The 27,358-nt window shown below is 40.2% G+C and overlaps 1 protein-coding gene across 1 annotated transcript; it reads right to left on the bottom strand.

The window, feature by feature from the left end:
• Window positions 1–3,514: 3,514 nt before the first annotated feature.
• LOC122652571 (serine/threonine-protein kinase SRPK-like) lies at window positions 3,515–26,236 on the bottom strand. The gene is made up of 4 exons (XM_043846354.1): window positions 25,905–26,236; window positions 24,699–25,658; window positions 4,525–4,572; window positions 3,515–4,439 (listed from the first exon to the last, which is right to left on the bottom strand). The coding sequence occupies exons 1-4, from the start codon at window positions 26,103–26,105 to the stop codon at window positions 3,999–4,001; spliced, it is 1,650 nt and encodes a 549-aa protein (XP_043702289.1). The 5' UTR covers window positions 26,106–26,236; the 3' UTR covers window positions 3,515–3,998.
• Window positions 26,237–27,358: the final 1,122 nt, after the last annotated feature.

The following is a 27,358-nucleotide window of genomic DNA, read 5'->3' as shown; positions in this document are numbered from 1 at the left end:
AAACTTTTTTGTCCCATTAAATAGTATTGTTGAAGATACATTTGTGAAAATTCACTAAAGAGAACAATTTATTTAGTTTGTATAATTTGAAATGTATATTGATATTTGATACAAATACATGGTAGCTTAGATGGGGCTTAAATTTAATGAATAGATAAATCACAAGATCCTTTGTTCAAATGTCAAATTTTAGCAAAATTAACCAATTGTCTAAATAAAAGATTCAAAAAAATCCAAGACTAGAGAGAAAATGCATGGACTATAGAGAGGGTGCATGATAACATGTGGTCATATAAATTATATTTGAAATTGAATTTTAATAAGTGATGAATCTAAACCACTTCTTATACATCCAATGGGAAACTGCCCAATATTTTTTCAATGTAATGCAACTAGGTGCATAGTACAAAGGAACCCAACAAAAATCCTTTTGCCTTTAATAATATTTTAAGAGATTTTCTAAATGCATGCATGTGGCAATTTAGTATAGATTCAAATTCTGGGACCATATTGTTTGCATTCATCACCTAATAATGCCAAAAGAAGTTGAAAACATTGCATACACAACCTAAAATCAATTTGACATGTTTAATCCTAGTTGAAGTTATCTTTTTCAAATGGATCGCGATCGAACCATATTGTGTTTTTTATGGTTCTTGTGCAAATCGAGACAATTTGGCATCTGTTTCTTTCTTGTGAATGGTCTAAGCGTCTTTCGGTTGCAGGTCTTTTGGGATTGAGAACTGAATGTTTCGCTCACTCCTCCTTTGTTGAACTATGTGTTTCTATTTTCACTGATGAATCCCTTAATAAACTATCTGTTTCTAAGGATGTCAACGGATATTCAAAAATCCGTATTCGATCCGCGTTTGTATCCGTTTAGGAGAATCCAAATCTGTCTGGAAACTAATCGGATACGAATATCATAATCCCCCTATTCAACCGATTATTATCCGATTCATTTAGTAATCTGATAGTAATAAAATGTCTGAAATATATCTTTGTGTTCGTCTATCCGATTAAGTCTTTTTGTTTTATAATTTTATAAGTTAAGATAATGTGATTCTTTTTCTAGATTTTCTATTAGTTTATATATATTGTTTTATGCATTGTGATTCATGGAATCACATATCTATTAAAATAAACACAAGATAAAATCAAAAGTAGAAAACGTAAGAAAATCAAAGACTAAGAAGAATAAAAGAAAGGGTAGTTGTCGAACTCTCAAGTCTCAACCCTAACCCTCATCAACAAAACGATAAAGATGTCAACGAATAGGATATTTTCCGAACCCGTCTGAAAACTAATAAAATATTATCCAAATCCGTTCGAATATAATTGGGTATGAATATGATAATGCCACAATCCAACCGAATTCGATCCATTTACATGCTTATCTGTTTCATGTTTTTTTTTTTTTAATTATTTATTGTAACCTGTTATTACATTTGGTCTCTCCGAAACAAGGTTTCTAAGGGCTTAGCAAAGCCTAATCCTAAGTTTGTCCTTAATTCGGTCCTCCAGTGGATTTCTGATATGAACATTCACCCTCTTTTTTCCCTCCCCCACCTGATGATCATATTGATGTTTTTTTTCATATTCTCTGTGATCCATGCTTTGACCCCTCCCCCTTTTTAATTTTCCAATTTTAATATGCACAAAGATTGCTAACCCAACCCTAAGAACCTCTGCATGGGCTTTTTGTGTTTTGATAGATAGATCTCTCATTGTAGTTGTTGCAGGATTTTTACAAAAATCCAATCCTTTTAACGTTGAGTTGCAGGGATTTTATGAAGATTACAACATGCGAGCAGTAAGAATGTCCCTATACATGAAGTTTGGTGTGGCAACAGCAAAATACCACAGCTTTTCAATCAGCCTACGAAGGCAATCTGGACTTGGAACATTTTCTCATTGCTAACTCAATCTTTTGATCTTTTTAAAGATAATATTTCTTCTAGACATAGCTCGTTATTTGGCCACTACTGCGTTAGTGGGACAATTTGATTTTTGAATTGTACTCCGGATATGCTCTCTAATTCCTTTTAAGTAATCTATTTTTAAAATTCACATCGTCCCTATCTATCCAATTATTTATTAGGGGAGTGCTCTTAGCGTGAAACGTAGGGATCACGTCACGCACAAAAGCCAATGAGAGCCCACACGCTAGTACATTGGGGGTGAAATTTCTACCATTCATGTGAGACACGTCAATCATTTTTGCTCCATGTGTCTGGACGTGGCCCTTGCGTCCAACATATTGAACATTTCTCCTAATTTTTTATTTTTTGTGCAAAACCTACATTAAATTTTTTTGTCAATTTTTAACAAGAATCAGTAGGTCACTTAAAACACCAGACCAAGCTGGTGTGCGCCCTGAACCCTCCATTAATTTAACTGAAAATACATGATAAAAGATTCCATTGGATGGTGGGTCACATGCAAAGATTGGCTATGAAAATTGACATGTAAACAATCCAATGGTTTGGTGGACTTCCAATGCTCACCTTACCATCAGTCAATGAGACCGTGTTCAGGAAGGGCATCAATATGAATGAGATTTTTTATTTCATTGGAACGATAATTTTGTTAACTCTTATGTCTAAGGGTTGGGACACATGATTAAACAACATTCTTTTTCCCAAAATGTTTACAGAGTATCATTGAAGATTTTAATGTGTTTGTGCACAATCCAATATTGGCCAGTGATTGATATCGACAATACCGTTATAGCACGGTCGATATGACCGATCGAGCCCAATAGCTAAAACCATGCAGTGTCCGAGGACATGCCAACATGTAATTACCAAACCGGAAAATTTCTATCACTCCATTGTACTTGCTTTATTTATTCAATCTCCCTTGCTCCAAATTTCTTTTCTGATATTCTTAGAAGAGCAAATTTTCACCTCTTTTTCCACTATAAAAGTTCAATTCCCTAAATTATTCCCAGTCCCTCCAATCCTGCTAAGTCACTCAGCTGCCCACTTCCAGCCTCCGGTCCCACCCTCTGCATCTCCCCTCCCTCCACCCACCCCACCCCACCCATGGTTTTAGTTATCGGACATAGATCAGCCATATTGGGCCGACCTGTATTGGTATTGGCCCACTCCATTATCAATACCCGGCCGATACCATATCGGCCATATGGTACAAACCAGGGGTAAGGAAGTCCTATGCAGCACTGGCGAAGAAGATAACAAGAAAGGAAGCATTGTTGCGAGTGTAATGCTTGCCGTTTTCTTGAACACCTTAGCCGGAAGGAGAGGATGGGAGAGTAGGAGCGGAAGCAACAGACGAACGCATCTTTCTAGGATGGAGAGAAGGTGCCCCCAGGTAAGAAAAGATAGCACACAAGAGGCTATAGTTGATGGCGGAGGGGGAGAGGTGGCAATGCTGCTGAAGCTAACATCGCGATCGAGGCAGTAGATTGGTTCATCGAAGACTTTGAGATAGCCATTGTAGCGAAGCCATGACTCGAAAGCAACCTTAGGAGGCCAAGTGACAATGGATTTGCAAAGAAACACACCAGCACTGGATGTTTGTTGTGGATGGAGAAAATGAAATCACAGCTAAAATGTTTCAATACTAACTAGCAAAACTGACCAAAACAATCTCTATAGAAATGGCCCCCCCGCAAAAAAAAATATATCATTTGTAAAGTTATGTACATGAATCACCTCGCAACAAATAAGACTTAACAAGATTGTGAAGTTTAGTGTCTGGACTCGATCTGCAGTACATGGAGAGAGGAGAACCATGTCCCAAGGATAACATGCCACAGATTACAGGAAAAATCTTTCGAAATCTGAATATCTAACTGGTTTGAGACTTAGGTTCTGTTCAGCTGCACTAGAAATGTTCCCAGGTATCACTCTCTCCCTAGAAAGGATGAAGAATCCAAAACCAATAGGTGCAGTGATCATCCCGCACTAGACCCCAAATTCTTGTCAATCAACGCTGTGCAAGTTCCATCAAGAAAACATAGTGCAGCAAAACTACCTTGAAGAAATAAGAACAGCCGCCTTGGTGGGTTTGCTACTGGGTTGAGGATCTTTGACAGGACTAGAAGCTACATCAATTGCAATGTTTCCCATGCCCACCTCCATTGCCTCTCTCTCATTGTCCTCTCTCTTCTTCCTCTCAGAAATATCTCCATCTACAACCTCAATCTGAGAACCAGGCATGGAAGGCTCAAGAAGCCTAGGGCCTGTGCTAATCCATGGATGGAGAAGACATTGGGCAGCTGTTGGCCGCTTCTCAGGGACAAATTCCAGTATTGGAACTAGGAAATCAGCCATATCAATAGCATCTTGCTCTCTAAATTCATACTTCTCTATAAGCACCTTATTAAGTGGCCAAAAACGCAACCGACGGATGTGCCTCAGGTCGCCATACCTATTGAAGAAATCCCGAGAATACCGACCACCTAATGCAATCTGAAGTCAAATTTTGTCAGCCAATGGAAATTAAAACAGGCATTTAAAATTAAAATGTTCAGTTCTGTGAAATTGATCCATTTACCTTACGTGGCATCATCCCAAGGAGTTCCATCATTAGAGCCAAGTGATCCTACAAAGGAAGGTTGAAAACAGTCAACTTTGATTCAAGCACGAACAGAAGACTCGAGTAGTTAACTTTTTACGCAGCTAGATGGGCTTTGAATGCATAATATAAGAGTCGAACAAACAAATAAAGAATTGCCTGGTCCAAAACTGTGTGCCTAAGCCTTAATTTTTTCAGCACGTATAAAAGAAAAACAAAACCTGTAAGTAAATGTCTCCCAAAGTTTTTAACATCAGTAGTTTTAGTCACATGAAGGACAACAGATCCACAAGACACTGATGACATTTAAAGTATGGCATTTAAGTAGATAAACCCTTATCTCTCCCCGTAATACAGTCATTGACATCTATACGTTAACCAGGAAAATGCTTACTAAGATGCAAGATGCTACCTCCAACTCAATCCCTCTTCAGAAGAAATTGAAGACTATATAATAGGGCCCTTTACTTCTTCTATGTCAATGGGGACACCACATGCTAGTAGAGGGGTATGTATGTTAGAGAAAATAATGACTCCATCAGGATGGAAATTATTACAAGGCTGCAAAGAAATTTCCACAATGATATCAATTGTCTCTGACCTTTCTCTGAAGGATGGGTATTTATTTCTCTACAAGCTTTCTATAAACAGCCATGTACCTTCCTGCAGGATATCCTCTTGTAGCCTTGACTAAGAGTGGATCTGGAAGAGCGATAAATGTAAAACAAAAAGAATAAGCTTCACTTTCTTTCCTTCATAGATTTATTGAATTCATTTGGCAACTTCAATCCTGCTGGAAATTAAACTATTCCAGCAACTGATTCCTTCCCATAGTTCTAAAACTTGCGAGATCTCGATCGACTGAGATCTTGATTTTCCAGGAGGTCGAAACGAGACTTCATACGAGTTTTAAAAGTGCAAAATCTTGGTCGAGATCTCGGGTTGACCCAGATCTAGACCCATCTTATCCTTTAAAAGTTTTGTAACTCGACAAAACTCAAGATATCTCGATCAAGTTCTGTCAAGAACCTCCTTTCTTCCCCTGTAAAGGCTGTGAGCTCATTTTACCTCTGGATTTCAACGTACAACCTGCCGGAGAGTTGATTCAGCTAGACAATTGAAGGATTCATCTCAAATTTCTAATGCTTATTTAAGTTGTTTTACACTAATTGAATGTTTTTGATTGATTTCTATTACTAAAATATGTATAGAGTAGGGTATTTTAATACATCGTCGCTTACCAACCTAGGGTCCGACGTGAAACTCCTATTTGGACTTTATTTTTGCAAAATCTGATAGTACCATTGTGTTTAAATGGCCTAAAATACGCTGAGTACCAAGTTTCATTTGTGATAACAGAGGAGAACAACTTGACTGAAAAATTAAGTTTGACTGTCTCATCTCAACTCAGCGCCCCCCCCCCCCAACCCATACAATTCTAGTTATGAATTTTCATATGCATTTCCATTCTATTATGATCATGCCTTCTGTTACATCGTAAATCCCCTTGTCTATCCTCAGTGTTTCGAACACAAATTCAAGACAGATGAGACTCATACCAAGAGCCAAGGCTAGGTACTGAAACTGTCTGGCCATGATTAGAAGGTGGAGATGGTGGGACGATTAGGTCAGGTCTTTTAGAAAGGCAGAAGAAGGAAACTGAATTTTAATTCATAGTTGTTACAGCGTCCAGGCGACCCAAGGCATTGTAGGGGGGCCTGGACGCAAGACGACCAATGTATCCACCTAGGCGACAAAAGCATCTGGATGCCTAGGCAACGCCTTGACAACTATAAGAAAATCAGCAGGAAAAAAGTGAATATCCCAAAGTCTCATTTGTGACAACAGATGAGAAAAACTTGACTGAAAAATTAAGTTTGACTGTCTCATCTCAACTCTGCCCCCCCCCCCAATACAATTCTAGTTATGAATTTCCATATGCATTCCCATTCTATTATGAATTTATGATCATGTCTTCTGTTACATCATAAACCCCCTTGTCTATCCTCAGTGTTTCAAATGCAAATTCAAGACAGATGTGACTAATACCAAGAGCCAAGGATAGGTACTGAAACTGTCTGGCCATGATTAGAAATGGAGATGGTGGGACGATTAGGTCAGGTTTTTTAGAAAGGCGGTTCTTCCCCGGCTCAGGGGAGTTTTGGCTCAGTCTCAGAGTTTTTCTTTTTATTTTTGGAAGCCATCTTCAAAATGACGCCCCTCCTTTTTTTAGGTTGAAAAAACCTTTCTTTTTTATAGCTTTTTTTCTTTGATTTTTGTTTGACCCAACTCACGTCGGTTTCTTCCCTTGATTTTTTTGTTCTTGAGCCTACCGACTCCATCTCTTAGAGGCTTAGATATTTCTTAGATATTTGTTTGTTTTGTTATATTATATAAAAAACAGAAAAGAACTAAGTGGTTGGATGCCATGTGGCACCCTCCCACGGCCAGAAACAGAATCAAAATTCTGCCAAACCGGGGACGCATTCCAAAGGTTGTAATTTCCAAACCATCAATAGGAAATCAACGCGCAATGTATCGTCGACAAAGAGGTGGATAGGTTTTTATTTTGGATCAATTTGGGATTACTCTGTTGAAGGGGGGAAACAACCACCTCATTTCATCATCAAACCCATTCATACCATGACATCCAATCACCCCAAACCTCAAGCTTTTGAAGAACCATCCAAATCCATCATCTTTCATCCTTGACTAGAATGATGCCAAGTTGAAATCACTTGATGGTTAACTCTATTCAACCCTCGTGGATACCTTCAAAATAATGGTGTATCCTCATTTAACTTAGAATAATCTTTTAGACTGCATGGTAGATTATCCTTTGCACTTGCGCCTAATGGCATGAGCGGGGACCAATATCAACAGAGATTGTTGTCACCTAAAATGTTGGGATCCACAATGGGAATTTCGTCTGACCCATAATCTTGAATTCTAGGGTTGTTGATAGTACTTTTTCGAACTCCAAATCCTGTGAGTCAAGCAAAAGAAAGAAAGAAAAATTAAGTGTCAAGCAATGACCTTACAAGAGTTGAAGTTCGAAGTCATACTATCAACTCCTCCCAGGATTCAAGGCTCAGATCAGACAAGATCACCATTGTGGATCTGACATTCGGGGGTCAACAATTTTAGCTGAAATTGCCCCTATTCAAAAAATACTAATGGGTTCAGAACAACCTAAAGGTTTCCATGCTGATGTAAATGCAGGTACTCAAGGCTCATTGAAAGTTCCAACTTCAACCTCAGTCCTCCAAGAATATTCAAGCTCACAGTCGCTAGCATGGCTGCCAATATTCAACATCAACACCAGAGAAAACCCAAGATTCCAAGCGGTGCGCCCCTTCCAACATGGTCTATCAACACCAGAGAAAATCCAAGGTTCCAAGCGATGCGCCGCTTCCAACATGGTCTATCAACACCAGAAAAACCCAAGGTACAAAGCGGTGTGCCACTGCCAACATGGTCTATCAACACCAGAGAAAACCCAAGGTTCAAAGCGGTGCGCCGCTGACAACATGGTCTATCAACACTAGAGAAAACCCAAGGTTCAAAGCCATGTGCCACTGCCAACATGGTCTATCAACACCAGAGAAAACCCAAGGTTCAAAGCGGTGTGCGGCTGCCAACATGGTCTATCAACACCAGAGAAAACCCAAGGTTCAAAGCAGTGTGTCGCTGCCAACATGATCTATCAACACCAGAGAAAACCAAGGTTCAAAATGGTACGCCGCTGCCAACATGGTCTATCAACACCAAAGAAAACCTAACGTTCAAAGCGGTACGCCATTGCCAACATGGTCCATCAACACCAGAGAAAACCCAAGGTTCAAAGTGGTGCACCGCTGCCAACATGGTCTATCAACATTCCCTGAAAAAATCCTTTGGAAGCCAGTGTGCTATCCCTGGATTTTCAGAAAATCACATTTGGAAATCCTTTGGAAGCCAATGTGCTGCCCCCAGATTTTTAGAAAACCACTCCCTTGGAAATCCTGTGGAAGTAAGTGTGCTACCCCCATATATTTTCAGAAAATCAATCCGTTGAAAATCCTTTGGAAGCCAGTGTGCAGCCCCCAGATTTTCAGAAAATCACTCCTTTGGAAATCCTTTGGAAGCCAGTGCGCAGCCCCAGAATTTTCAGAAAATCACTCCTTTGGAAATCCTTTGGAAGCCATAAGGCTACCCCCCCCCCCCCGATTTTCAAGAAAAAACCTCATTCTGCATCTCATACTCACCCTCAATTTGGGCAGTATCCGTGTACTGACCAACTGTGACAGGTTTCCTACCACAGTAGCACCCACGTACTACTTTGATTTTGCAGGAGTTGTCGGTTTGATTTTTCCAGACTTGGATTAATCGCTCGCTTTGCATTTGTATTTGCACCTCCGCCATCCCTAAGCAAGATATCGGCAAGACATGCTCTGGTGACAAAATATGGTGATCTTTTCTTTACCTCTCGACTTGTACACAAGTCTCGGTCAAAAAGGGGCATTCTGTAGACACTGAATTTTGTCACCCCCTGGTGATGACGACACAAGGAGATTTGACATATGTTGTTTCAAACTTGGGTAAAATTCAGACTTTGGGTTTAAAATTAACCAAATAACCCCCCCCCCCCCAATAAAATTTAAAGGAAAATGTCTTCAAAAAAGGATTTCAACGTTGCGGATTAGAGGCACGAATTGGCTCTCATTTTCCATTTACATTGTATGGCCAGTGCGTCTACTTGCAGCATGTTTGGAGCAGAGTCCCCAACTACTGTTGCGCTTGCGTCTCGCATCATTGAAAAGTGCTAAGAACGAACTTTCCGGCAATACATTGCGCGTCAATTTCCGATTGATGGTTTGGAAATTACAACTTTCGGAATGCGTCCCCGATTTGGCAGAATTTTGATTGTTTCAAGCAGTGGGAGGGCGCCACATAGCATCCAACCACTTAGCTCTTTTCTTTATTTTATATAATATAACAAAACAAACAAATATCTAAGAAATGTCTAAGCCTCTAAGAAGTGGAGTCGGTAGGCACAAAAACAAAAACAAAAATAAAATAAGGGAAGAAACCGACGAGAGTTGGGTCAAACAAAAACCAAAGAAAAAAAGCTATAAAAAAGAAAGGGTTTTTCAGAGGAGCGTCATTTTGAAGAGGGGTTCCAAAAATAAAAAAAGTCTTCTTCCTTTCTAAAAGACCTGACTTAATCGTTCCACCTTTTAATCACGGCCAGCACAACCCAATCCCAAAGCCACGACCTCCATCTCTTCCCAAAACCCATAGACTGAATCCCATAAACAAAACCCAAGCCGAGATTGTCCAATCTTAGGCTCTTTCCTTTCTTCTTCTCGTCTCCTACCCACTAACCCATTCTCTTTCTTCCCACTAATCAAACCTTCACCCATCTCAACCGACCCACTTCATTTCCACTTTCTTCTTTTCTTCCTTCCAACAACCGAAACCCTCAATCCAATCCCAAACCCATTTTCTTCAACCTCTGATTTCATTTTGTTCTCTCATCCTTTCCCAAACCCATGTTCTCTCATCTCCTACCCACTAACCCATTCTCTTTCTTCCCACTAATCAAACCCTCACTCATCTCAACCGACCCACTTCATTTCCACTTTCTTCTTTTCTTCTTTCCAACAACCGAAACCCTCAATCCAATCTCAAACCCATTTTCTTCAACCTTTGAATTCATTTTGTTCTCTCATCCTTTCCCCACGTTCGATTTTATTCCTGTGACATCAGTTAAAAGAAGGAATAACCAAGACAGCTGCATCTCTGCTTCGTTCAATTGTCGCTGGCTTAACGGAACAATACATGTCTTGAGGAATTCGTAGTCTCCATTCACGCCACTTCAAGGAGATCAAAGTAGCAAGTTGAGGAAACCAGTTCTCCAAGGTTCCATGGCGGCTCTTGCCTCTCTTAGCTCTTTTTTATTTTGTTATATTTCCGTTTTATCATTCAATGGTCTGTAATATAAATTCCCTACCCCCTGGTTTTGATTTTGTTCATCATGCTGTTCTGCTCGTGATTTGATCTTCGTCGACCTCTTACCGCTGCACACCGCTGGATTCGGTATTCAGACCATCTTCTCAGCCTTCCCTCAGGAAATTTCTCCCTCATTGCTTTGTTTTTGTTCCATTTTATTTTTTATTTGTGTCTGCTGTCATGCTCCCCTTCCCCTTTGATTTAGATTTTGAAGTGTATGATCTGATGCTTCTTCCCTTGTGTGATCCATGATTGATTCTGTGCAATTTAATATTTCTAATGTAATTATTGCATCTATTATGTCATGGATAAGCATGAACAGGATTTAAAACCCATTTCTGTTAGGCCTTTTGAAAACCCAAGTTTATATAATCCTTCTTGATGATCAAGGGCTATTGTTAAGAGGTTTAAAGTATTTTTCAAGTGGGGAAATGAGGTTTGGATGATGAGCTGGGTTTTATATAAAAAATCAATCCATTTCTTTTAATCAAACCACCTTTGGTTAATTGGTTCAACATGAATCGATCTTAGACTATAGATTCAGCTTAAGGTTTAATTTCGTTTTTGTTTCAATCAAATAAGAGGTTGGGGTTTACTAAAGGTTTTGTTTATAAAAATCATGGGTAATGGGTTACATTCATGGTTCAAGATCCCGCCGAGATCTCGCTAATAACTCGGTATCGCAAGTTCTTGAGACGAGATGACAAGCAATACAGAAAAACTACACCAACTTGACCAAGATCTCGTGATTTATCGCGGTCTTGATTCGACTCGGTTGAACCAGACCACTTTAAGTCATATAAATACAAGGTCTCGGCGAGATTTCGACTATCTCGCCTCTGTGAAGGGAAAACACCATATTTGATCTTCTTCAAGTCAGTTTTTTGGCAAATCTCACCTCCAAGTTGCTTTGCATCTCTTTTTTTTTTTGGTGAATAAAAAAAATGTATTACCAAAGAATGCCCGAGGTGGGCAAGAGGAGAGAAATACAAGGGAAAGTGGGGGGACGGGGGGGGGGGGGGGAGGAGAAACAACCCACAAGCCTGCTAGGAGGCGGGCTGAAGAATGGAACTATCTAGGTCCCAGGCACTAACAATATGCCTATTCTTGGGAGAATCCAACAAAGACTTGTGGGGGAGAAAGCTCAATTTCGTAGAAACACCAAAAGAGATGGACTTCTAAATCAAGTCGAAAGATCTAGAGTTGGTAGACCATCTCCGAAGGTTTCTCTCCAGCCAAATATGGTAGAGCGAAGCACCAAAAACAAGTTTCCCAATAGCATCGCAGATAGAGCTTCCAGGGAAAGATCTGATCAACCAGAGCCACTCTCTATCAAAGGGGAGGGGTCTTCTGTTGCGAGGCCAAATAAACAAAAGGGCTTTTTTCCAGATGGATTGGGAGAAGGGGCAAGCAAAGAAAAGATGGTCGATGTCTTCGAAGCCAAACCAGCATAGGATACAGGTGGGGGGGGGGGGGGGCTGGGATTTTGCGGTGGATGAGAAAGACTTGGGTGGGGAGGCAATGGTTAAGGTTTCTCCAAACTAGGAAGCTATGGCGGGGGATGTGATCTTTGAACCAAACCAGATTGTGCCAGGGGACCGGGGGGGGCTTGGGGGCGGACAAAATTCCAGGCAGAGCTGAAGCTAAAGAGGCCATTAGAGGCGGGGAGCCACGTAATCTTGTCAACAAGGGAGGAGGAGGGGGGGAAGGGGGGGAGGGAGGGCCAGATCAAGGAGAGGATGGGGATAGGGGGGAGGGGGGGACCAAGAGCCGAGGGAAATGATGGAAGAAAGGGGAGCGTCCTTAGGAATGTCGGAGGTATAGATTGCTCTGGGGCCAAAGTGGTGGTAGAGAACTCCAAGAGGGTGCCAGGGATCAAGCCACATGGAAGTGGAAGAGCCATCAGCAATAGAGAAGGAGATGGCTCGCAGAGCAGTGTGGCATAGGAGGAGAATCTTGCGCCAAATGTAGGAGGAATCGTGGTGGATGTGAACAGTCCAGATGGAGTCATTTTTGAGGAGGTGGGAGTACACCCATTGGACCCAAATAGAATCATGCTTGGAAGAGATTTTCCAGATTAGCTTGAGGATGCCCGCAGTATTAGAGTCCTGAATGCGCCGAATCCCCAGGCCTCCCTCAACTTTGGGGAGGCAGATAGATTTCCAACTGATAGGGTGAAGGAATTTGGAGGTTTCCTTACGTTTCCAGAGGAACGCACAGAAAAGGCTTTCCATAGCTTTGGAGGTGGCTTTAGGAATGGCAAAAACTCCACACCAGTAGATGTAGGAGGATTGGAGGACCGATCTAATGCACTCAAGTTTGCCCGCATAGGAGAGGAGCTTGGCTTTCCAGAGTTGGAGGCACTTGCGGATGTTGTCGAGCATGGGGGTGTAGTGGTGGCTGGAGAGCCTGGCAGGGATGAGAGGGAGGCCAAGGTATTTGACTGGAAGAGTGCCAAGGGAAAACCCAGTCAAGTGGAGCAGAGTAGCTTTTGCAGCATCAGGAATCCCTGAAAGGAAGAGTTTGGATTTGAGGAGGTTGATACGAAGCCCAGAAAGGCGTTCAAAGAGGTGAAGGGAGGACATGATGGTAGAGATGGAGGAAGGGGAGGCTTTGGAGAAGATCATCAAGTCGTCCGCAAAGGCAAGGTGGGTGAGATTGATGTGCTTACATTTGGGAAGAGGGGAGATAAGGTGAAGGTCAGTGTTGGCTTGGAGACTCCTAGATAGGACTTCAAGGGCCAGGGAGAAGAGGAAAGGGGAGAGGGGCCAGCCTTGATGAATCCCGGCTTTTGCGTGGAAGAACCCTGCGGGAGAGCCGTTAATTATAATCGAGAAGGAAGGGGAGGAGATGCAAGCAAGAATCCACCTAATGAAGGGCGGGGGAAAGCCCATCTGGGATCACACCAGCAATAAAGTCCCAGCGAAGAGAGTCAAAAGCTTTATGAAGGTCAATCTTCATCAGGGCAGCCGACGAGTGGGATTTCCTATCGAACCCTCTAACAATTTCAGAGCATAGGATGATGTTATCCGCAATGCTTCTACCAAAGATGAAGGCAGACTAGTTCGGGCTCACTAAGGAGGGGATGACAAGCTGGATCCTGTTGGCCAGGATCTTTGCAATGAACTTGTAAAGATGATTGCAAAGGGAGATAGGCCTGAAATCAGAAAGAGAGGAAGCACCATCTTTTTTAAGGATGAGGCAGAGGAAAGTTTGGTTGATCCGAGCCAGCTGGTTAGGGTTGAAGAAGAAACTGCGAACACCAGTGATGAGCTCAGGTTTGATGTAGTCCCCACAGCTCAGGAAGAATCCCATGCTGAAGCCATCAGGGCCAAGAGCCTTGTTGGATTTATGGGAGAGGATGGCTTTGGAGATCTCCTCAACCGAGGGGATGGCTAGGAGGGAGCTAGCCAGAGAGGGGGGGACAAATTTATTTAAGAACATTGTTAGGTAACTATTCATCTCAAAAACAATTTTTTTCCATGGAAACATGATCTAACCTTGTTTGTTGACTATGAAATTATTATATGTTATACAATGTCCATCGATCTATGGATTGACAGAGGCAGAATTTTTTTCTGATTTTAAATTATTTATTTTTCTATAAAATTAAATGTTTTTCTTGCAAAAAAAAAATTTTTTAAATATGGTTTATACTCATTGTTTGGAACTCAATTAAATATATGTTGGACACAGTGGGCCAATCTACGACTTCACAGTGTCGTTTTTTTTTTCAGTTAGCAAGTTAATTATTTTATTTTCTGAAATTTAAAATATATTTTAAAAAATTACAGAAAAATCCCAAAAATAGTGAAAAATATCTGTTTTGTTTTGAAATTTATTTAAAATTAATGAAATAATTGTTAATGCATTTTAATATGGAAAGTGATGATTCTTTCCATTATAATTTTGTATTACTTATGGTATGATTATTTTATGGAAAAAAATTATAGTACTTATTTTTTAATTAAGAAAAAATTATAAGAAGCAAGGGGAAAATAGGAAATAGCTATATGATTAATTTTGGACTTTGAAATGATGTTAAATACATCAATAATGCATGCATTTGTTGATGTAACAATGTGCCAAGGTTTAAAACTACTGCACAATGGCTGAAGGTGGCGGTGGAGATATAGCATGACTGCAAAAAGATTCTAAATTCTGGAGGGAAACCAAATTAAAGCAGCATTTGGTTGGTGGGTATAAGGATGTGGCCAAATGCACTCAAGTTCCTTATGCGGTGCAACAGAGCATGTCTAAATACTTGAAGGGAGGAAGATTAAAGAAAGCATTAAAGCGAAGGGCAGAGGAAGAGTTTCATGAGGCAGTCTCAGAGAGACACCCACAGCCACAAGTTGATGAGTACATGGCCAAGCAGGAGGATTTTGAGTTACAGGCAGAGTAGAGACAGTACCAGAGAGCCTTGGTTGAGAGCCGGATGACAGCTGGGATGGAAAGGGTTAGGGCTACAGAGATGTACAAAGGAGCAGGTGGCTCTGGTTCTAGACCAACTGTTTCAGATGCGCGATCGGCAAGGGGAGAGGAGGAAGAAGCAAAGATAGTGGGATTTGCCTTTTAGGAGAACCCAGAGTGTGAGGGGAGTTGTATCCCCATCCCCACACCCACCTTTCAATCCTATGATCCCATTGAGATTCTTTCACAGTATCCCCATATATACAATCAACAGGGTACCAAACAAAGAACTATCAAAAACAATCATGGGGTGGTTGGAAAGCGAAAGTTGGTGATTCAATGTCCAAGTTCTTCTTCTATCATAGCATCCCAGCTAATGCTGCTCAGGGGGCATATTACCAAGCTATGATTGACACTACTAAGGAGGGCAAACTGGCACGAGAGTGAAGGGGCCCACTCCATGGGAATTGATGGGATGTTTATTTGCCTAAGCAAAAGCAAGAGCTTAATATTTACATCAATTCATTAAAGCCAAAATGGGAGCAGTATGGAGTTACTATTATTTGTGTTGGTTGGACTGGACCCACGAGACAATCCATCATCAACTTCATGGTCTATTGTGATGGTCTTTAAGACCTTCTTAAAGTCAATGGATGCATCCAAGGAGAAAAATGATGCATGTACATATACAAGTTGAAAGAAGTTGTGGAAAAAGTAGGGCCAGCAAACGTTGTCCAAGTAGTGACGGACAGCGAGAGTAATTTTAAGGTGGAAGAGAAATTGATGAATAGAAAAAGTAAGAGGATGCATTTTAATGCTTATTTAAGTTGTTTTACACCTCTACTTTAATTATACCGAAAATTACTTGTACACGCCATGTACTATGGCATGATTGCTTGATACACCAACCTTTTCAAACAATTACTTGCCACCCCATGAAACTTGACGGTGTTAGTCTGTTGTTAGTGGTTGAATGGAAAAGTCCATGTTACCCTTATCAGCTAATCAATTGAAACTTGTGAAGTTAAAATTACCAACTTACCCTTTTCAATGTTTGAATCTTAAAAAACCCTAAAAACCGAAATCGATTCTAATAGCACCGTTGGAGAAGAAGCTTGGCAGTGCTCCATATCCATCACCGGCGAAGTTGAAGGTGAAGAAGAAACCACTGAAACTGAGGAGAGGAAATCATAGATGGATGATACCTACAAAATCTCTTAACAGTATCAGGTATTGATGAAGATCATGTATAATACTCAGTTTCAAAGAAACCTCAAGATGGGACTTAGGAGTGCTAAAAATCAGAACTATATAGTTCTACTCAGAAATCTCCATGTGCTTTTGTCTCTTCCCATATTAGAGAGACGTCTTGAATAGTTTCTGAAGGAAGCTTCTGTGTAATGTAATGGGTGACACTGATGCATCAATATTTTGGGATTTTCCAATTCGCACCTTCCCATGAAAATGCTAAACAAAGATGGCCACGGCTTGACTACTGAGTCTGTAAACCTAAAGGTTTGAAAAATGATGGAAGTATTGATTTAGTGAATGATACCGATACATCAATGCATTGTTTCCCACTTTCACACCGAATGTTTTTTATTTCTCCAGATTCCAGAATCAATTTTTTATAATTTAATCTTTTTACCTTTTTAGGAAAATGCATAAACATTGTCACATAGAAAAACCATGAACCCTGCAATAAATTGAATGGAACTGGCGAGACTGATAGCCAACTAGCCATGGAGAATAATTAGGCTTTGTGTACGGAACTTGATCTTCCTAAAACCAATTCATAAAAAGCGGCGGATCAATTGGAGCAAAGGAGAGAATAAAAGTTTGGAAGAAATCAATATAGAACGGGTTGCAGGTACATGCGGGAGGTAGGGGAAGGTTGCAGGTGATAGTGGGAGGTAGAGGATTGTTGATTTCTCTTGCAGGGGAGGGTTGCAGGTTAGGGTTGCGGTTAGTGATTGCGGTGGAGGGTTCCAGGTTAGAGTTTCAGATAGGAGAGAGGAGTTTCAGCAAGGGTTTGGGGGAAGGGTTTGGGGGTTTTTTAATGGCCGGCGGTATGATAACAATGGTTGAGGGCTTGTTGCATTCAAGGCTTCCTTCGTTTTCTCCGACTACTGCAAATCGCCACAGCAGCTGCAGCAGATTGGAGAGTGGAGGGTGGAGGGCTTCTCAACGATGAAAAGGAATGTATCATTTACTATGGCCAAAGGGTAAATGGGTAAATGGGTCACTTCATTGCCCTTAAAGGTTAGTTTAGGCATTTAGAAATTTTTTAACCCATGACATCATCACTAAATAGTGACTGACTAACAAACAGTACCTACTTGTAAGAAATCGTAAAATGCAAGGTGTGTTCAAGTTATTGAAAAGTTGGGGGTATCAAGCAATCAGGCCATAGTACATGGGGTGTACAAGTAATTTTTTCCCTTAATTATATGAGTTCTAAATATTGTGTAGAATATCCTAGGGTAGACCTCACGCACATCATAGACTACCAACCTAGGGTCTATAGTCAAAGTACCATTTTGGGTTTGAATTTGTAAAAACTAATGATTCCACTGTGTTTAGAAGGCCTAAAATAGGCTGAATGTCAAGTTTCAAGACCTATCTTGGCCATATGGCCACCAGTCGGCGGAACTTTCTTTGCCGCTCCAAGTCCCTTAGCAACGCTTTCATCCGGAGCGCAAACCTGCAATTATTCGATCCCCGATTGAGTTAAGAAAAAAAAATGCAAGATCTCGCTGAGATCTCGATTTCGTGGCCTGGCGAAACCAGTGGCGAAACAAAGACCTAAAACCTTGGTTACATTAATGGTGAGATGTGTAGGACCTAAGTCCATATAGGCTCTAGTTCTAGGTACTAGACTTGAGCCATTTGGGCTTTGGATCATATTAGGATTGTGGGATGGATTTGGGTTCAGAGAATTGGTTTTGATTTCGGGTTTGGATCCTGATTCGGGCATTGGTCCGTCAACCAATATGGGATGTTGGGTTAGATCACGTGAATCTCATAGGCAAGGACCATAGGACGTGTGTGGGGAGGTTCACCCATATCTAGGGTTTTGTGAGTGCACACTACCGTTAAATAAGGGGACCCCGGGGTTGTATCATTCGGATCCATTTAGGTTTATTTGAGAAATTTGTAATCAACTCGAGACTTAGGGTCTAGTTTCCGATTGGAATAGAATTAGGACGTGAGAGAAGGAGATTGCCCACCAGTGGCCTGAATCGAAATGCGTGACACACTGAGACCCCCATTGAGACATAGATGCATGATCTTTAGGACGGGATTTGGGCTGGCCTGTCATCTAGCCCATGGATGTTTAGAGTAGTTTCTTTGATATTTGCTTGGCATGAGTAGGGTAATTAGATTTGTATGCTTAAATGATGTGGATTCCATGTATACCATGTTCAGTCAATTTAGAATAGTTTAGTCTATATGTTGCATATGCTAATTTAATTAGATTTTATGTGTTCACCATGCTTAGTTAGCTTAATTGCTTGTAATTTCATAATTAATCATTTTTTGGGTATCCTAGAGTAAAATAATGTAGTAACTTGGTTTAGGATTACACTTAACCATACTTAAATACCTAGCTTAGGACAAGTGACCTACATTGGGACTAGTTGATAGGATTAGCAAGCAACAATGGTCTAAATAAGGGATGACCAGTTTCAATCGGGCAGACTGGGTGCCTAACACCTTCCCAATTCGTACCATGATACTTACCCCGTGATCTGGGCAGCTCACAGCCTATCCAATGAGAGTCATTAGTCTCTCTCCTTCAGTAGGGAACAATTACGGGTCCTAGACCCTTATTTAGGTGGCGGCTCCTATTTTACCCATTTACCCTCTTGCAAGGGTACCTACCAGGTACTGCTTTAGGGTACACATTGCGAGATTTGATTTGCACCAGAAACCCCCCCTAGCAGGGTGCTAGGGGTGAATTTTCACCCATTGTACCTACATTGGTTATTGGTAGTCATTATTTGTCCACGTGTAATCCTAAACATGGGGGGGGGGGGGATTGTAGATTATTATTCTCTTATCTGCTATTGAAGATTATTATTCTTTTATCTGCTCAAGTCATCAGCTCAAGACTATTTTTATCTGAAGATTACTATTATTTATCTGCTATTGCTACTTTGAGATCGTTACAGGGATGAAGGTGGTGCTATGGAGGCATTTCTGCATTTTTTGCATGTTCAACGTGAAAAGGGAAGCCGAGCTCTTTTCTCGTATACTGCTATACGCAAATGTTCAGCACTTTTGAAAGAAGAAGAAATAGAAAGGAAAAGAGAGGTATCGCATGGAAGAAGAAAGGAGGGGCAGAAGCTTGGACACGCACACCAAGCTCTTCACAAACAACTATTCAATTCATTCTTTCTAATCTCCATCTTTCGGTTACAACCAAGTATTTAAAGAATATAATAAAGACTTCTAATTTGATTCCAAAGCTAAAAACCTAAAACATAACTTACCCTAAAATGAACTTTAATGCTGAAATAAAATCGTAAATCAAACTCTACCACTAATTAGTCTATTAAAACTAAATAGAATATTACAAGATAAATCCAAATATTAACTCAATTTAATATGATTGACTCAATATTAACTCCCTTACTTATTACTTAAAGGCAGCCGACCTTCCTTTGCGAAGATTAGAGTAGAAGAACTTCGTGACAGCGAAAGGTATCGCCGGAGCACTAATCTAAATACCTTACTGAACCCAAGAACCAATTGGACCCAGTTCTTGATCTGGGTTCTCAAATGGGTTCAAGCCGACCATGGAAGTGCTCCTGCATCAATTCCCCTGGTGTTGAGAAAAACTCAACCTCAAGTTTTGCAAGTCGATAGAATCAACACCACTTGATTGGCATCCACAAACATCGGCTTTAATGGGGCAATGATCTAGCACATCTCACGATCAACCATCACGATCTTCTGATGGTCATTAGCAAACAACATATCTTCGATGGGAATCTGCTCGTGGGGTTTCACAACTGAAATCGGACCATCGATCAATTCTTCAAATGCAAGCTTGATCAGACCATTCACTTTAGCTCGATCGTCACGATCGTAGTCCACCTCTGATCCACCTTCTGAAAATTCTATGATGCTTGACACCTTATCATAGAAGTGGTTATTATTATTGGCAAGCTCCCGACAACTTGTCCTCAAATCAAAAGGTTTTGTTTGCAATTTACAGACACCATCTCTAATCAAAAGGAGTAAATCCATATCGATCAATGATCAGACCACAATCCAACGGTACGTAATCAGTGATAAGAAGTCGGTGTTGAAGTCGCAATGTTGAAGCACAAATTCGACTGGTTCGATCAAAAGATCAGCCATTTTATGCTCCTCCATGGGTGATTCTTGAATGATAACTGGAACCACTACGTTTTCCATCATCGGTGGTTCGCCGTCTTGCTCCTCCACCCATTGTCCAACGACTGAGACCAATTTATCAAATGAAGATCTCATACGCTCAGCAATTGTTCTTAAATTCTTCAAAATATTGCAGAGTTTCTTTGATATTCACTTCAACCGTTTGCAAGTTCTCTTGCACAGGTTGAAGTTAATGGTGGATAGCTAACAAGGAGGTAGGATCCCTGGTATTAACGGCCACGTTTGTCTCTGATATCAATTAACGCAATCAGAAAATCCAAATTATACATTTCAAACGCAAGAAGGCCCAATGATCAAATCTGTGATCTGATCTGAAATAAAGGTTAGGAAGCTACTGCGTTAAGGGAAGAAATCAGATCGATGGAAGATATGGAAAAGAGAGGAAATCGATCTGCTTGGGAGGAAGAAGAGAACAAAAGAGGAGAAAATCTAAGTACGGTATACCAATCCCGTCTGCACTGCTCAACAACACAAAAACTCTTTAAAAAAATTCATAATCTTTATTCAAATCATCTCCAATTGATGGGTGTGTATTACATATTTAGGCATAAAATTCCAAAATTGATTCATGAAAGGACTCCAAATCACACTCACACACTCAATAGAGTAAATCAAAACAGAACTCTATTTAGGCTATTAAGTATTCTAATCCAACTCAATCACCTGACTTAACTACTAATCCAGTGTATTAACTTCATCCCCACTTTATGGGCTTATAAATTAGGCCTATTACAATGAAACCCAAAAAAATAGAAGGCCCAACCAATGATATAACTACCCAAAGGTCAACTTCAACCCATTGGACTGCCAACTGCTCCTTGGGGGCCTTTTAAAGCTTACACATACGCATCCAAATAGGATTAAAGTCTAATGCAACTGCATCATGTACTCATTAAGGAGTCTCCCAGGGTGTTGTATTCTCTTATCTTGAATAGTGTGTGCGCTAAACTTTACTCTATTATCAATGAATGTGTGGTTCTCCTAGGTTGTGATCAAGGAGGATGTCCTACACTAAGTTGCATTCTTTTCGAAGATAAAAGTGCATGTATAGTGCAAGTGTTACTTTATCAAAATAATGCATGTAATCAGTCTTTTCTTTTTACTAAATTACTACTGCTATTCTAGTTTCTTGCTGTTGTTATCTGCTGCAATGATTCTTGATTGTTTCTGCAAAACTGTCTAAATCTGAATCTTTTTTGTATCCAAACCTGACTTGGATTCTTTAAATTTTAAATTAATTATGTTGATTCAATTTAATAAATCAAGAAATTGAATTCTGTTCAAAAACACAAATTTCTGTCTAATATTCCTAGGATTCTTTCAAGTTTAGGTTGGTTCCTATATGATTTATTAGATGCTATTGAATTAATCCTTCTCAATCCTATCTCATATTTGTTTTCTTGTTTCCTTTCTTTCTGAAATCATTACTTCTCAGTAATGTAGATCGCAAGTCCATGTGTACCCTCAGGAACAAGCCCCAAAACCAGCCCAGTGCAGTTGTGGGATTCAACTGCTGTGAGAGGCAGCCTGGTCTGATGATGTGGCAGGTTTTTGTTGGTTCGATGGAGCATCACATAAGGCAACCCCAGCCCAGAGATAAGCATGAAGAAGAGAAGGGATCAAGACAGAATTAAGGGGGGCGGGAGGGAAAGTTACTGTTCACGTGGACAGTACCACAAGTTACTGTTTATGTGAATAGTGTTGTGGGCTTATATGGACTGCTGGCTTGGAAGATTAGATGCTCTGCCAATATCATATCCCAAGTTGCTATTTCATTAGTTTCTATTTTGTTAGTTATTTGTTTCTAAATTAGAGTTTCTATTTTAGTTGCTTAGCTGAGTTAGAGTTTCTATTTTAGTTACCTTCTAATTTTGTGACTTGGCAAAGTTCAATTACTTGTAACTCAAGTCTCAGCTCTTCTAGAGACTTTCTATTTTTATTGTTTCTATTTTGGGCTCAACCCTTGAGTCTATACAATGTAACGCCCTTAGAGGCCTCCACACAATTTAATAAATGAAGCTATGTTGCTGTTTTGCAATGCATTGTCCTGAAAGAGGCTGAGAAGGGTGATATGCCCAGGCTGAGATAGCCAAGATCATTGTTTAAACAGCTGAGATAGCTGTGGGTGAGAGGCCCAAGGCTGAGATAGCCAACCCCTCCTATCCCTATCCCCCCTTCTATCTATTCATCTTCTTCTACCTTTTATCTTCTTTTATTTTCCAATCAATTTGATGTTTGGTCTGCAACCTATCAACAATCCTACTGTAGAATCTTAGTTGAACTGACTTCTACACTACTCAACCCCCCCCCCCACCTGCTGTAAGAACTCTACATCTTCATTGGGTCATTTACAACGCCATAATAATCCACAAGTTTCAAGGTTTTGTTAAAATATTACTGCCTCAGATTCAATAAGGTGAAATATTATGAGTTTTACTTAATGTATAATTAAGAGAGGACTGTCAATGAGTATATCTAGGGGCTGGATAGCACCTTGTTTAACTAACACTATTTTCTTGCTAAAGTCTACAGGGGTATCCTCCCAACCTGTTCAAATCATTTCTTACAGCCTTAAGCAGGCCATTTTATTTATTATCTTTTACTTGGATGATTTTGCATAGTCATATACCAACTGACCCATCCAACATAGTATTATCTATCATTCTCTAAGCACTTCTAACACAACACTCTTCAATTATTTGAAACTGCCACCTCCTCCCCCCACCCCAACCAAAAAACCAAAAAGTGAGTATATAATTCTCCGAAGTTAAATTGAATATGCATCATCAGAAACAAATTTTCCTACAGAAGAGTGAAACTCAAGCATTTTCAACACTCTGATGCAGTATCTAGGTACCATTGGTCAAGCCAGGAGAAGAGGAATAGCTTCCGGTTTCAGGAATTTCATAATTCCTATTTTCTCTAGGAATCCTACTCTCACTGGGAATTTTACACCTAGTTTACTATGTAGATCTATTTAAGTACAGTTCAGTTTTTTTTTTTTTTAATTTCCAATTTTGATTAGTTTTACATGTACTGGTTCAGGCTGAAGTAAGAATCCATAAGTCTATTCTCGTTATGAATTGATTTCCTGGAGTTGTTTTAAGTCTTTTATTGGTAAATTAAGTAGCTAGTTCTAGTCATGTTAGAAATCATATTATATATATTTATGTGTGTGTGTTGTGTTACCGAAGTGGTGAAGTGAGCAGTTGTAACCTTCTTTTGATTGCCCCTAGTCTTATTTCCAAAAATTGTTTAAGATCAGCGTAAAAAAGGGTTTTCAAAATAATTTGGAAGTGAGTTAGTGAATTATCATCATGTCTTTATAAAAAAAATGTCAATGTCTAGCACATTTTTTGAGTACACAAGTAAAATGATAGGATATACCCTCGTTAAAAAAAAGTGTGTTATACTAAAGGCAAAAAAAGTAAGGTCACGACTTCTTTTTCACCAACACTGGCTACAACAAGATTTTCCTTATATATATAACCAACCATTAAGGAAACAAATTTGATGGATGAAGTTGTTTTTTTGCATTTTGTTCTATGGTGATTTAGACCTCCCTGCTGTGGTGAATGGTGATTCAGTAGGTTCCTTAGTGGTGATTCCAGGAACCCTTGGTGGTGCTCCCAAGGTTGGGGTACTGGTGGTGATTCCAGCCCTGCAGATCAGATGGTGATCCCTGATCATATTCTTTCTATTTAGTTTCAGTTTCAAAAATTCTATCATTTTCAAGAGTCCTAGTTTGATTCTGTTTTCTGATTTCAGTTGAGGAGTCTGTTTACTGCTTAATCAATATATCAGTCCCTTAACTGATTCTTTTCTGAACTCCTTAATTTCTTGCCGTCGAATTCTAGTCCCTGTCAGAAATCCATTTTCATATCTTCAGAAGGATTTTGACATATTTTAAAATCAAACCGTTGGATTGCTTGCTAATTTTGATGGTTAGTTCCCTATACCTAATAGAATGTTCGACCAGTATATTGAACAGATCAGGTCCTTTAATATTATGATATTTGAATTCTCTCAATTCTGGTTTGTCCTTATTCCCTGTAATCCTGTTGTAAGCTAATCTCCCATTAGATTTCACTAGTTCGGGATTAGAATTGCATTACACTCAGTTTTGTGTCAGAAGAATTCTCAAGACACACATAGTTATTTATGATAGCCCATGAACTAGGAAAATAATAAGAAAAGCAACACCAATAGTTTACAAGAAGCATTCTAAGGAATATTTTTCAAAAAAGGCCTAACAGCATGGGGTAAGAAAGCAAATGGTAAAATGATCAGAATTTAAAAGAAGCAAAATGCAGCCATACCTCATCCCTATCAAAGTTGTCACCACTGTGAGGATCAAAGAGAACATCACCGGTAGCAAGCTCAAAACATATGCAAGCAAATGACCAAAGATCTGCTGGAGTAGAGTACTTCGAACCAAGGAGAACCTCAGGGCACCTATATTGCCTTGTCTGAATATCACTTGTAAACTGTTTATATGTCCAACAGGCATTTCCAAAATCAACCAATTTGCACTTAAGATCAACAGCTGCTAACAGCATCTGCCTTGTGGAGCGGCTCCCTCTCTTATGGGTTAAAGGATTACCATTAGATGTTTTATCTTTGTTGACAGAAGTATCCAGCTGATCTTCCGAGTGATCAGCATTTACTTTTGAATCAGAGGTAGTTGCTTCTGCAACAGTAGTTTTGGGCTCTGGTTCAGAGTCCTTGGCAGCTTCCTTTCCCACACAACCTTGAGCTGCCCGTTTAGCCTTCCGGCGGATCTTCTTCTTCTGGCTCTTTGTCAAATCACCATTGGAGTTCTTAATATCCTTGCCATCCCCAGACTCAAAGATGGATTTATCCTTGCTAGCTGGTAGGATGAGAGGAACACCTGATTTTCTGGGGTCTTTTGCTGGGTCTATCATGGACAAGAGGAGGATGTTCTCTGGCTTCAGGTCAGTGTGTATGATAGAAAGCTGTCGATGTAAATAATCCAAACCCACCAAAATGTGGAAACAAATTTCCTTAACTAGGTGGAGAGGCATCCCCCGGTAGTCAGAATACTTAATAAGCGTCAAGAGATTATCACCCAGATACTCAAAAACCATACAGACATGCTGGCCATTGGGTCCAGAGTGCTTGAAATGATCCAAAAGCTTGACGACGCACTTATTGTCATCAGGATCCCCCTCGGCGATCTGTTTAAGGATGGTAATCTCATCCATTGCTGCCTCAGTGTAGTGCTGAGCGCTCTTTTGAACTTTGAGAGCTACATATCGCTACCGTTTAGGCAGCAATCGTAGGAAAATGAAAACAATCTCAATATCTAGCCAAAAAAGATATGATTATAAATAAATAAAAATGTTTCTCCTATGTCTGTTTTTCCCTTCTTTCATTTAATAAACGAAAAAAAAGAATTTTAAGGATAACCACAAGGGGAACCAGTGCCTGTACAGCATAAATGATAACAACAACCAGAGAAAGAGAGAGAGAGAGATTTCGGGTGAGGTTTACGGAAGGCATACAGAGTTGTGAGTGTCCCAGGCGAGCCAGACGGTAGAGAAATGACCCCAGCCGAGCTTGCTTTGCACGACGTAGCGGCCGCTTTTGAAAGTGTCGCCGATTCGAACAGCATGGTAACCTCCTCTCCTGTAATCCTCGGTCCCTTCGTCTTCCGATGTGACATCGCTGCTCGCACTCCGATCCTCCTTTTCACTGTCCCCCATTGCACAAACAGTAAAAAAGAAATCTTTGTACCAAAGCAAATGAAGAGAAGAGAAGACGAAAAAGATTCGGAGTTGGATCGACCGATCAGATTAGAACTATTGGTTCTTCTTTTCTTCGACACGAGAACCTGACGGATCGGACTCTATATCCAGTTAGATTTTTTATGTTTCAGTCTTTCAGAAGAAGCGAAAATAATGGAATTTTAGGGTTCTTCAGGTAGAAGGGTAGAGGTAGAAGAAGGAGTTGTGAAAATAATTTACAAAAAGTATTGGAAAAAAATTCGTTATTTGGATTGCTTCCTCAGTTTACATTTTACAAACTACATATATAACTTACCTTGCCAAAAAATCTAAGAAACTAAGGACGGAAAACGACAGGTCCACACTCTCCAGACAATGAGACCACTTTAGATCGATTTGAAAGCAACATTATTAGTAATTTTTTTTTTGGTAAATGAAATTAGGGAAAAGGTTATATGAGCCGCCGGGGCAGGGTACAATTGGAATCTTACTTCATGGTTCAAGGCAGGACTAAAACAAGGTCGGGTTAGGCTGGGCTTTATCGAACCCTAGTCCAACCCTAAGTCCCCTTAGTTGGGCTCAGGCCTGACCTGACCCTGACTCAGAGCCAGAAAAATCCAACCCTGACCTGCCCTTAGGGTCGGGTCGAGCCGAGCTTACCCTAATTGGCCCTGATCATGGAGAGGGGAAAGGAAATGCATGGGCTAGAATGGATCAGAGAGAAAATTATCAATTTAACGTAAATTAATACTATACTAAAATGTATTATATCACTTATTGTCTTCATATATAATATATTATATAACAAAATATGAGTGACGTTTAAAATTTATAATATAATCAATATATATTTTATAGTATAACTTAAGAGAATGTTAGTCCGGGCCAGACTTAGCCCAAGGCCTCAACCTTGGTTCGACCCGACCCTGACTCAGGACCATAAATTTTTAGCCTTGACCTGCCCTCAGGGCCAAATATCTCAACCCAGACCCTGTTCGGGTCAACAAGGCCAAACTTGTACCCCTAGTTCAAGGAATTGGTCTCAGATGGGTGGAATCACTCGGATTGGACTAGTATTGGTCAAGGGTGACCCGATTCTTAACCAATCTGATTTTCATCTACTGATATGACTTAATGGTAAAAAGGTAATACAAATCGATTTTTATTAAAAAGTAAGGGCAAATCCATCCGATTCAGCCTCATTCAGGGCGATCTAGATTGATATTTGACCA

Source organism: Telopea speciosissima, chromosome 2 (genome assembly GCF_018873765.1).
Source record: "Telopea speciosissima isolate NSW1024214 ecotype Mountain lineage chromosome 2, Tspe_v1, whole genome shotgun sequence".
NCBI classification, from domain to species: Eukaryota; Viridiplantae; Streptophyta; class Magnoliopsida; order Proteales; family Proteaceae; genus Telopea; species Telopea speciosissima.
The sequence above is the reverse complement of the archived record's forward strand: the minus strand, read 5'-3'. Positions and strand labels throughout refer to the sequence as shown.

Bases quoted from the DNA above. Each gene is read 5' to 3' on its own strand.
- LOC122652571 (XM_043846354.1), bottom strand. From the start codon at position 26,105: ATGGGGGACAGTGAAAAGGAGGATCGGAGTGCGAGCAGCGATGTCACA. The intron at 25,659-25,904 runs GTATGCCTTCCG...CCTAAACGGTAG, and splicing joins CCTGGGACACTCACAACTCT to CGATATGTAGCTCTCAAAGT. The intron at 4,440-4,524 runs GTAAATGGATCA...ATTTGACTTCAG, and splicing joins TTGGGATGATGCCACGTAAG to ATTGCATTAGGTGGTCGGTA.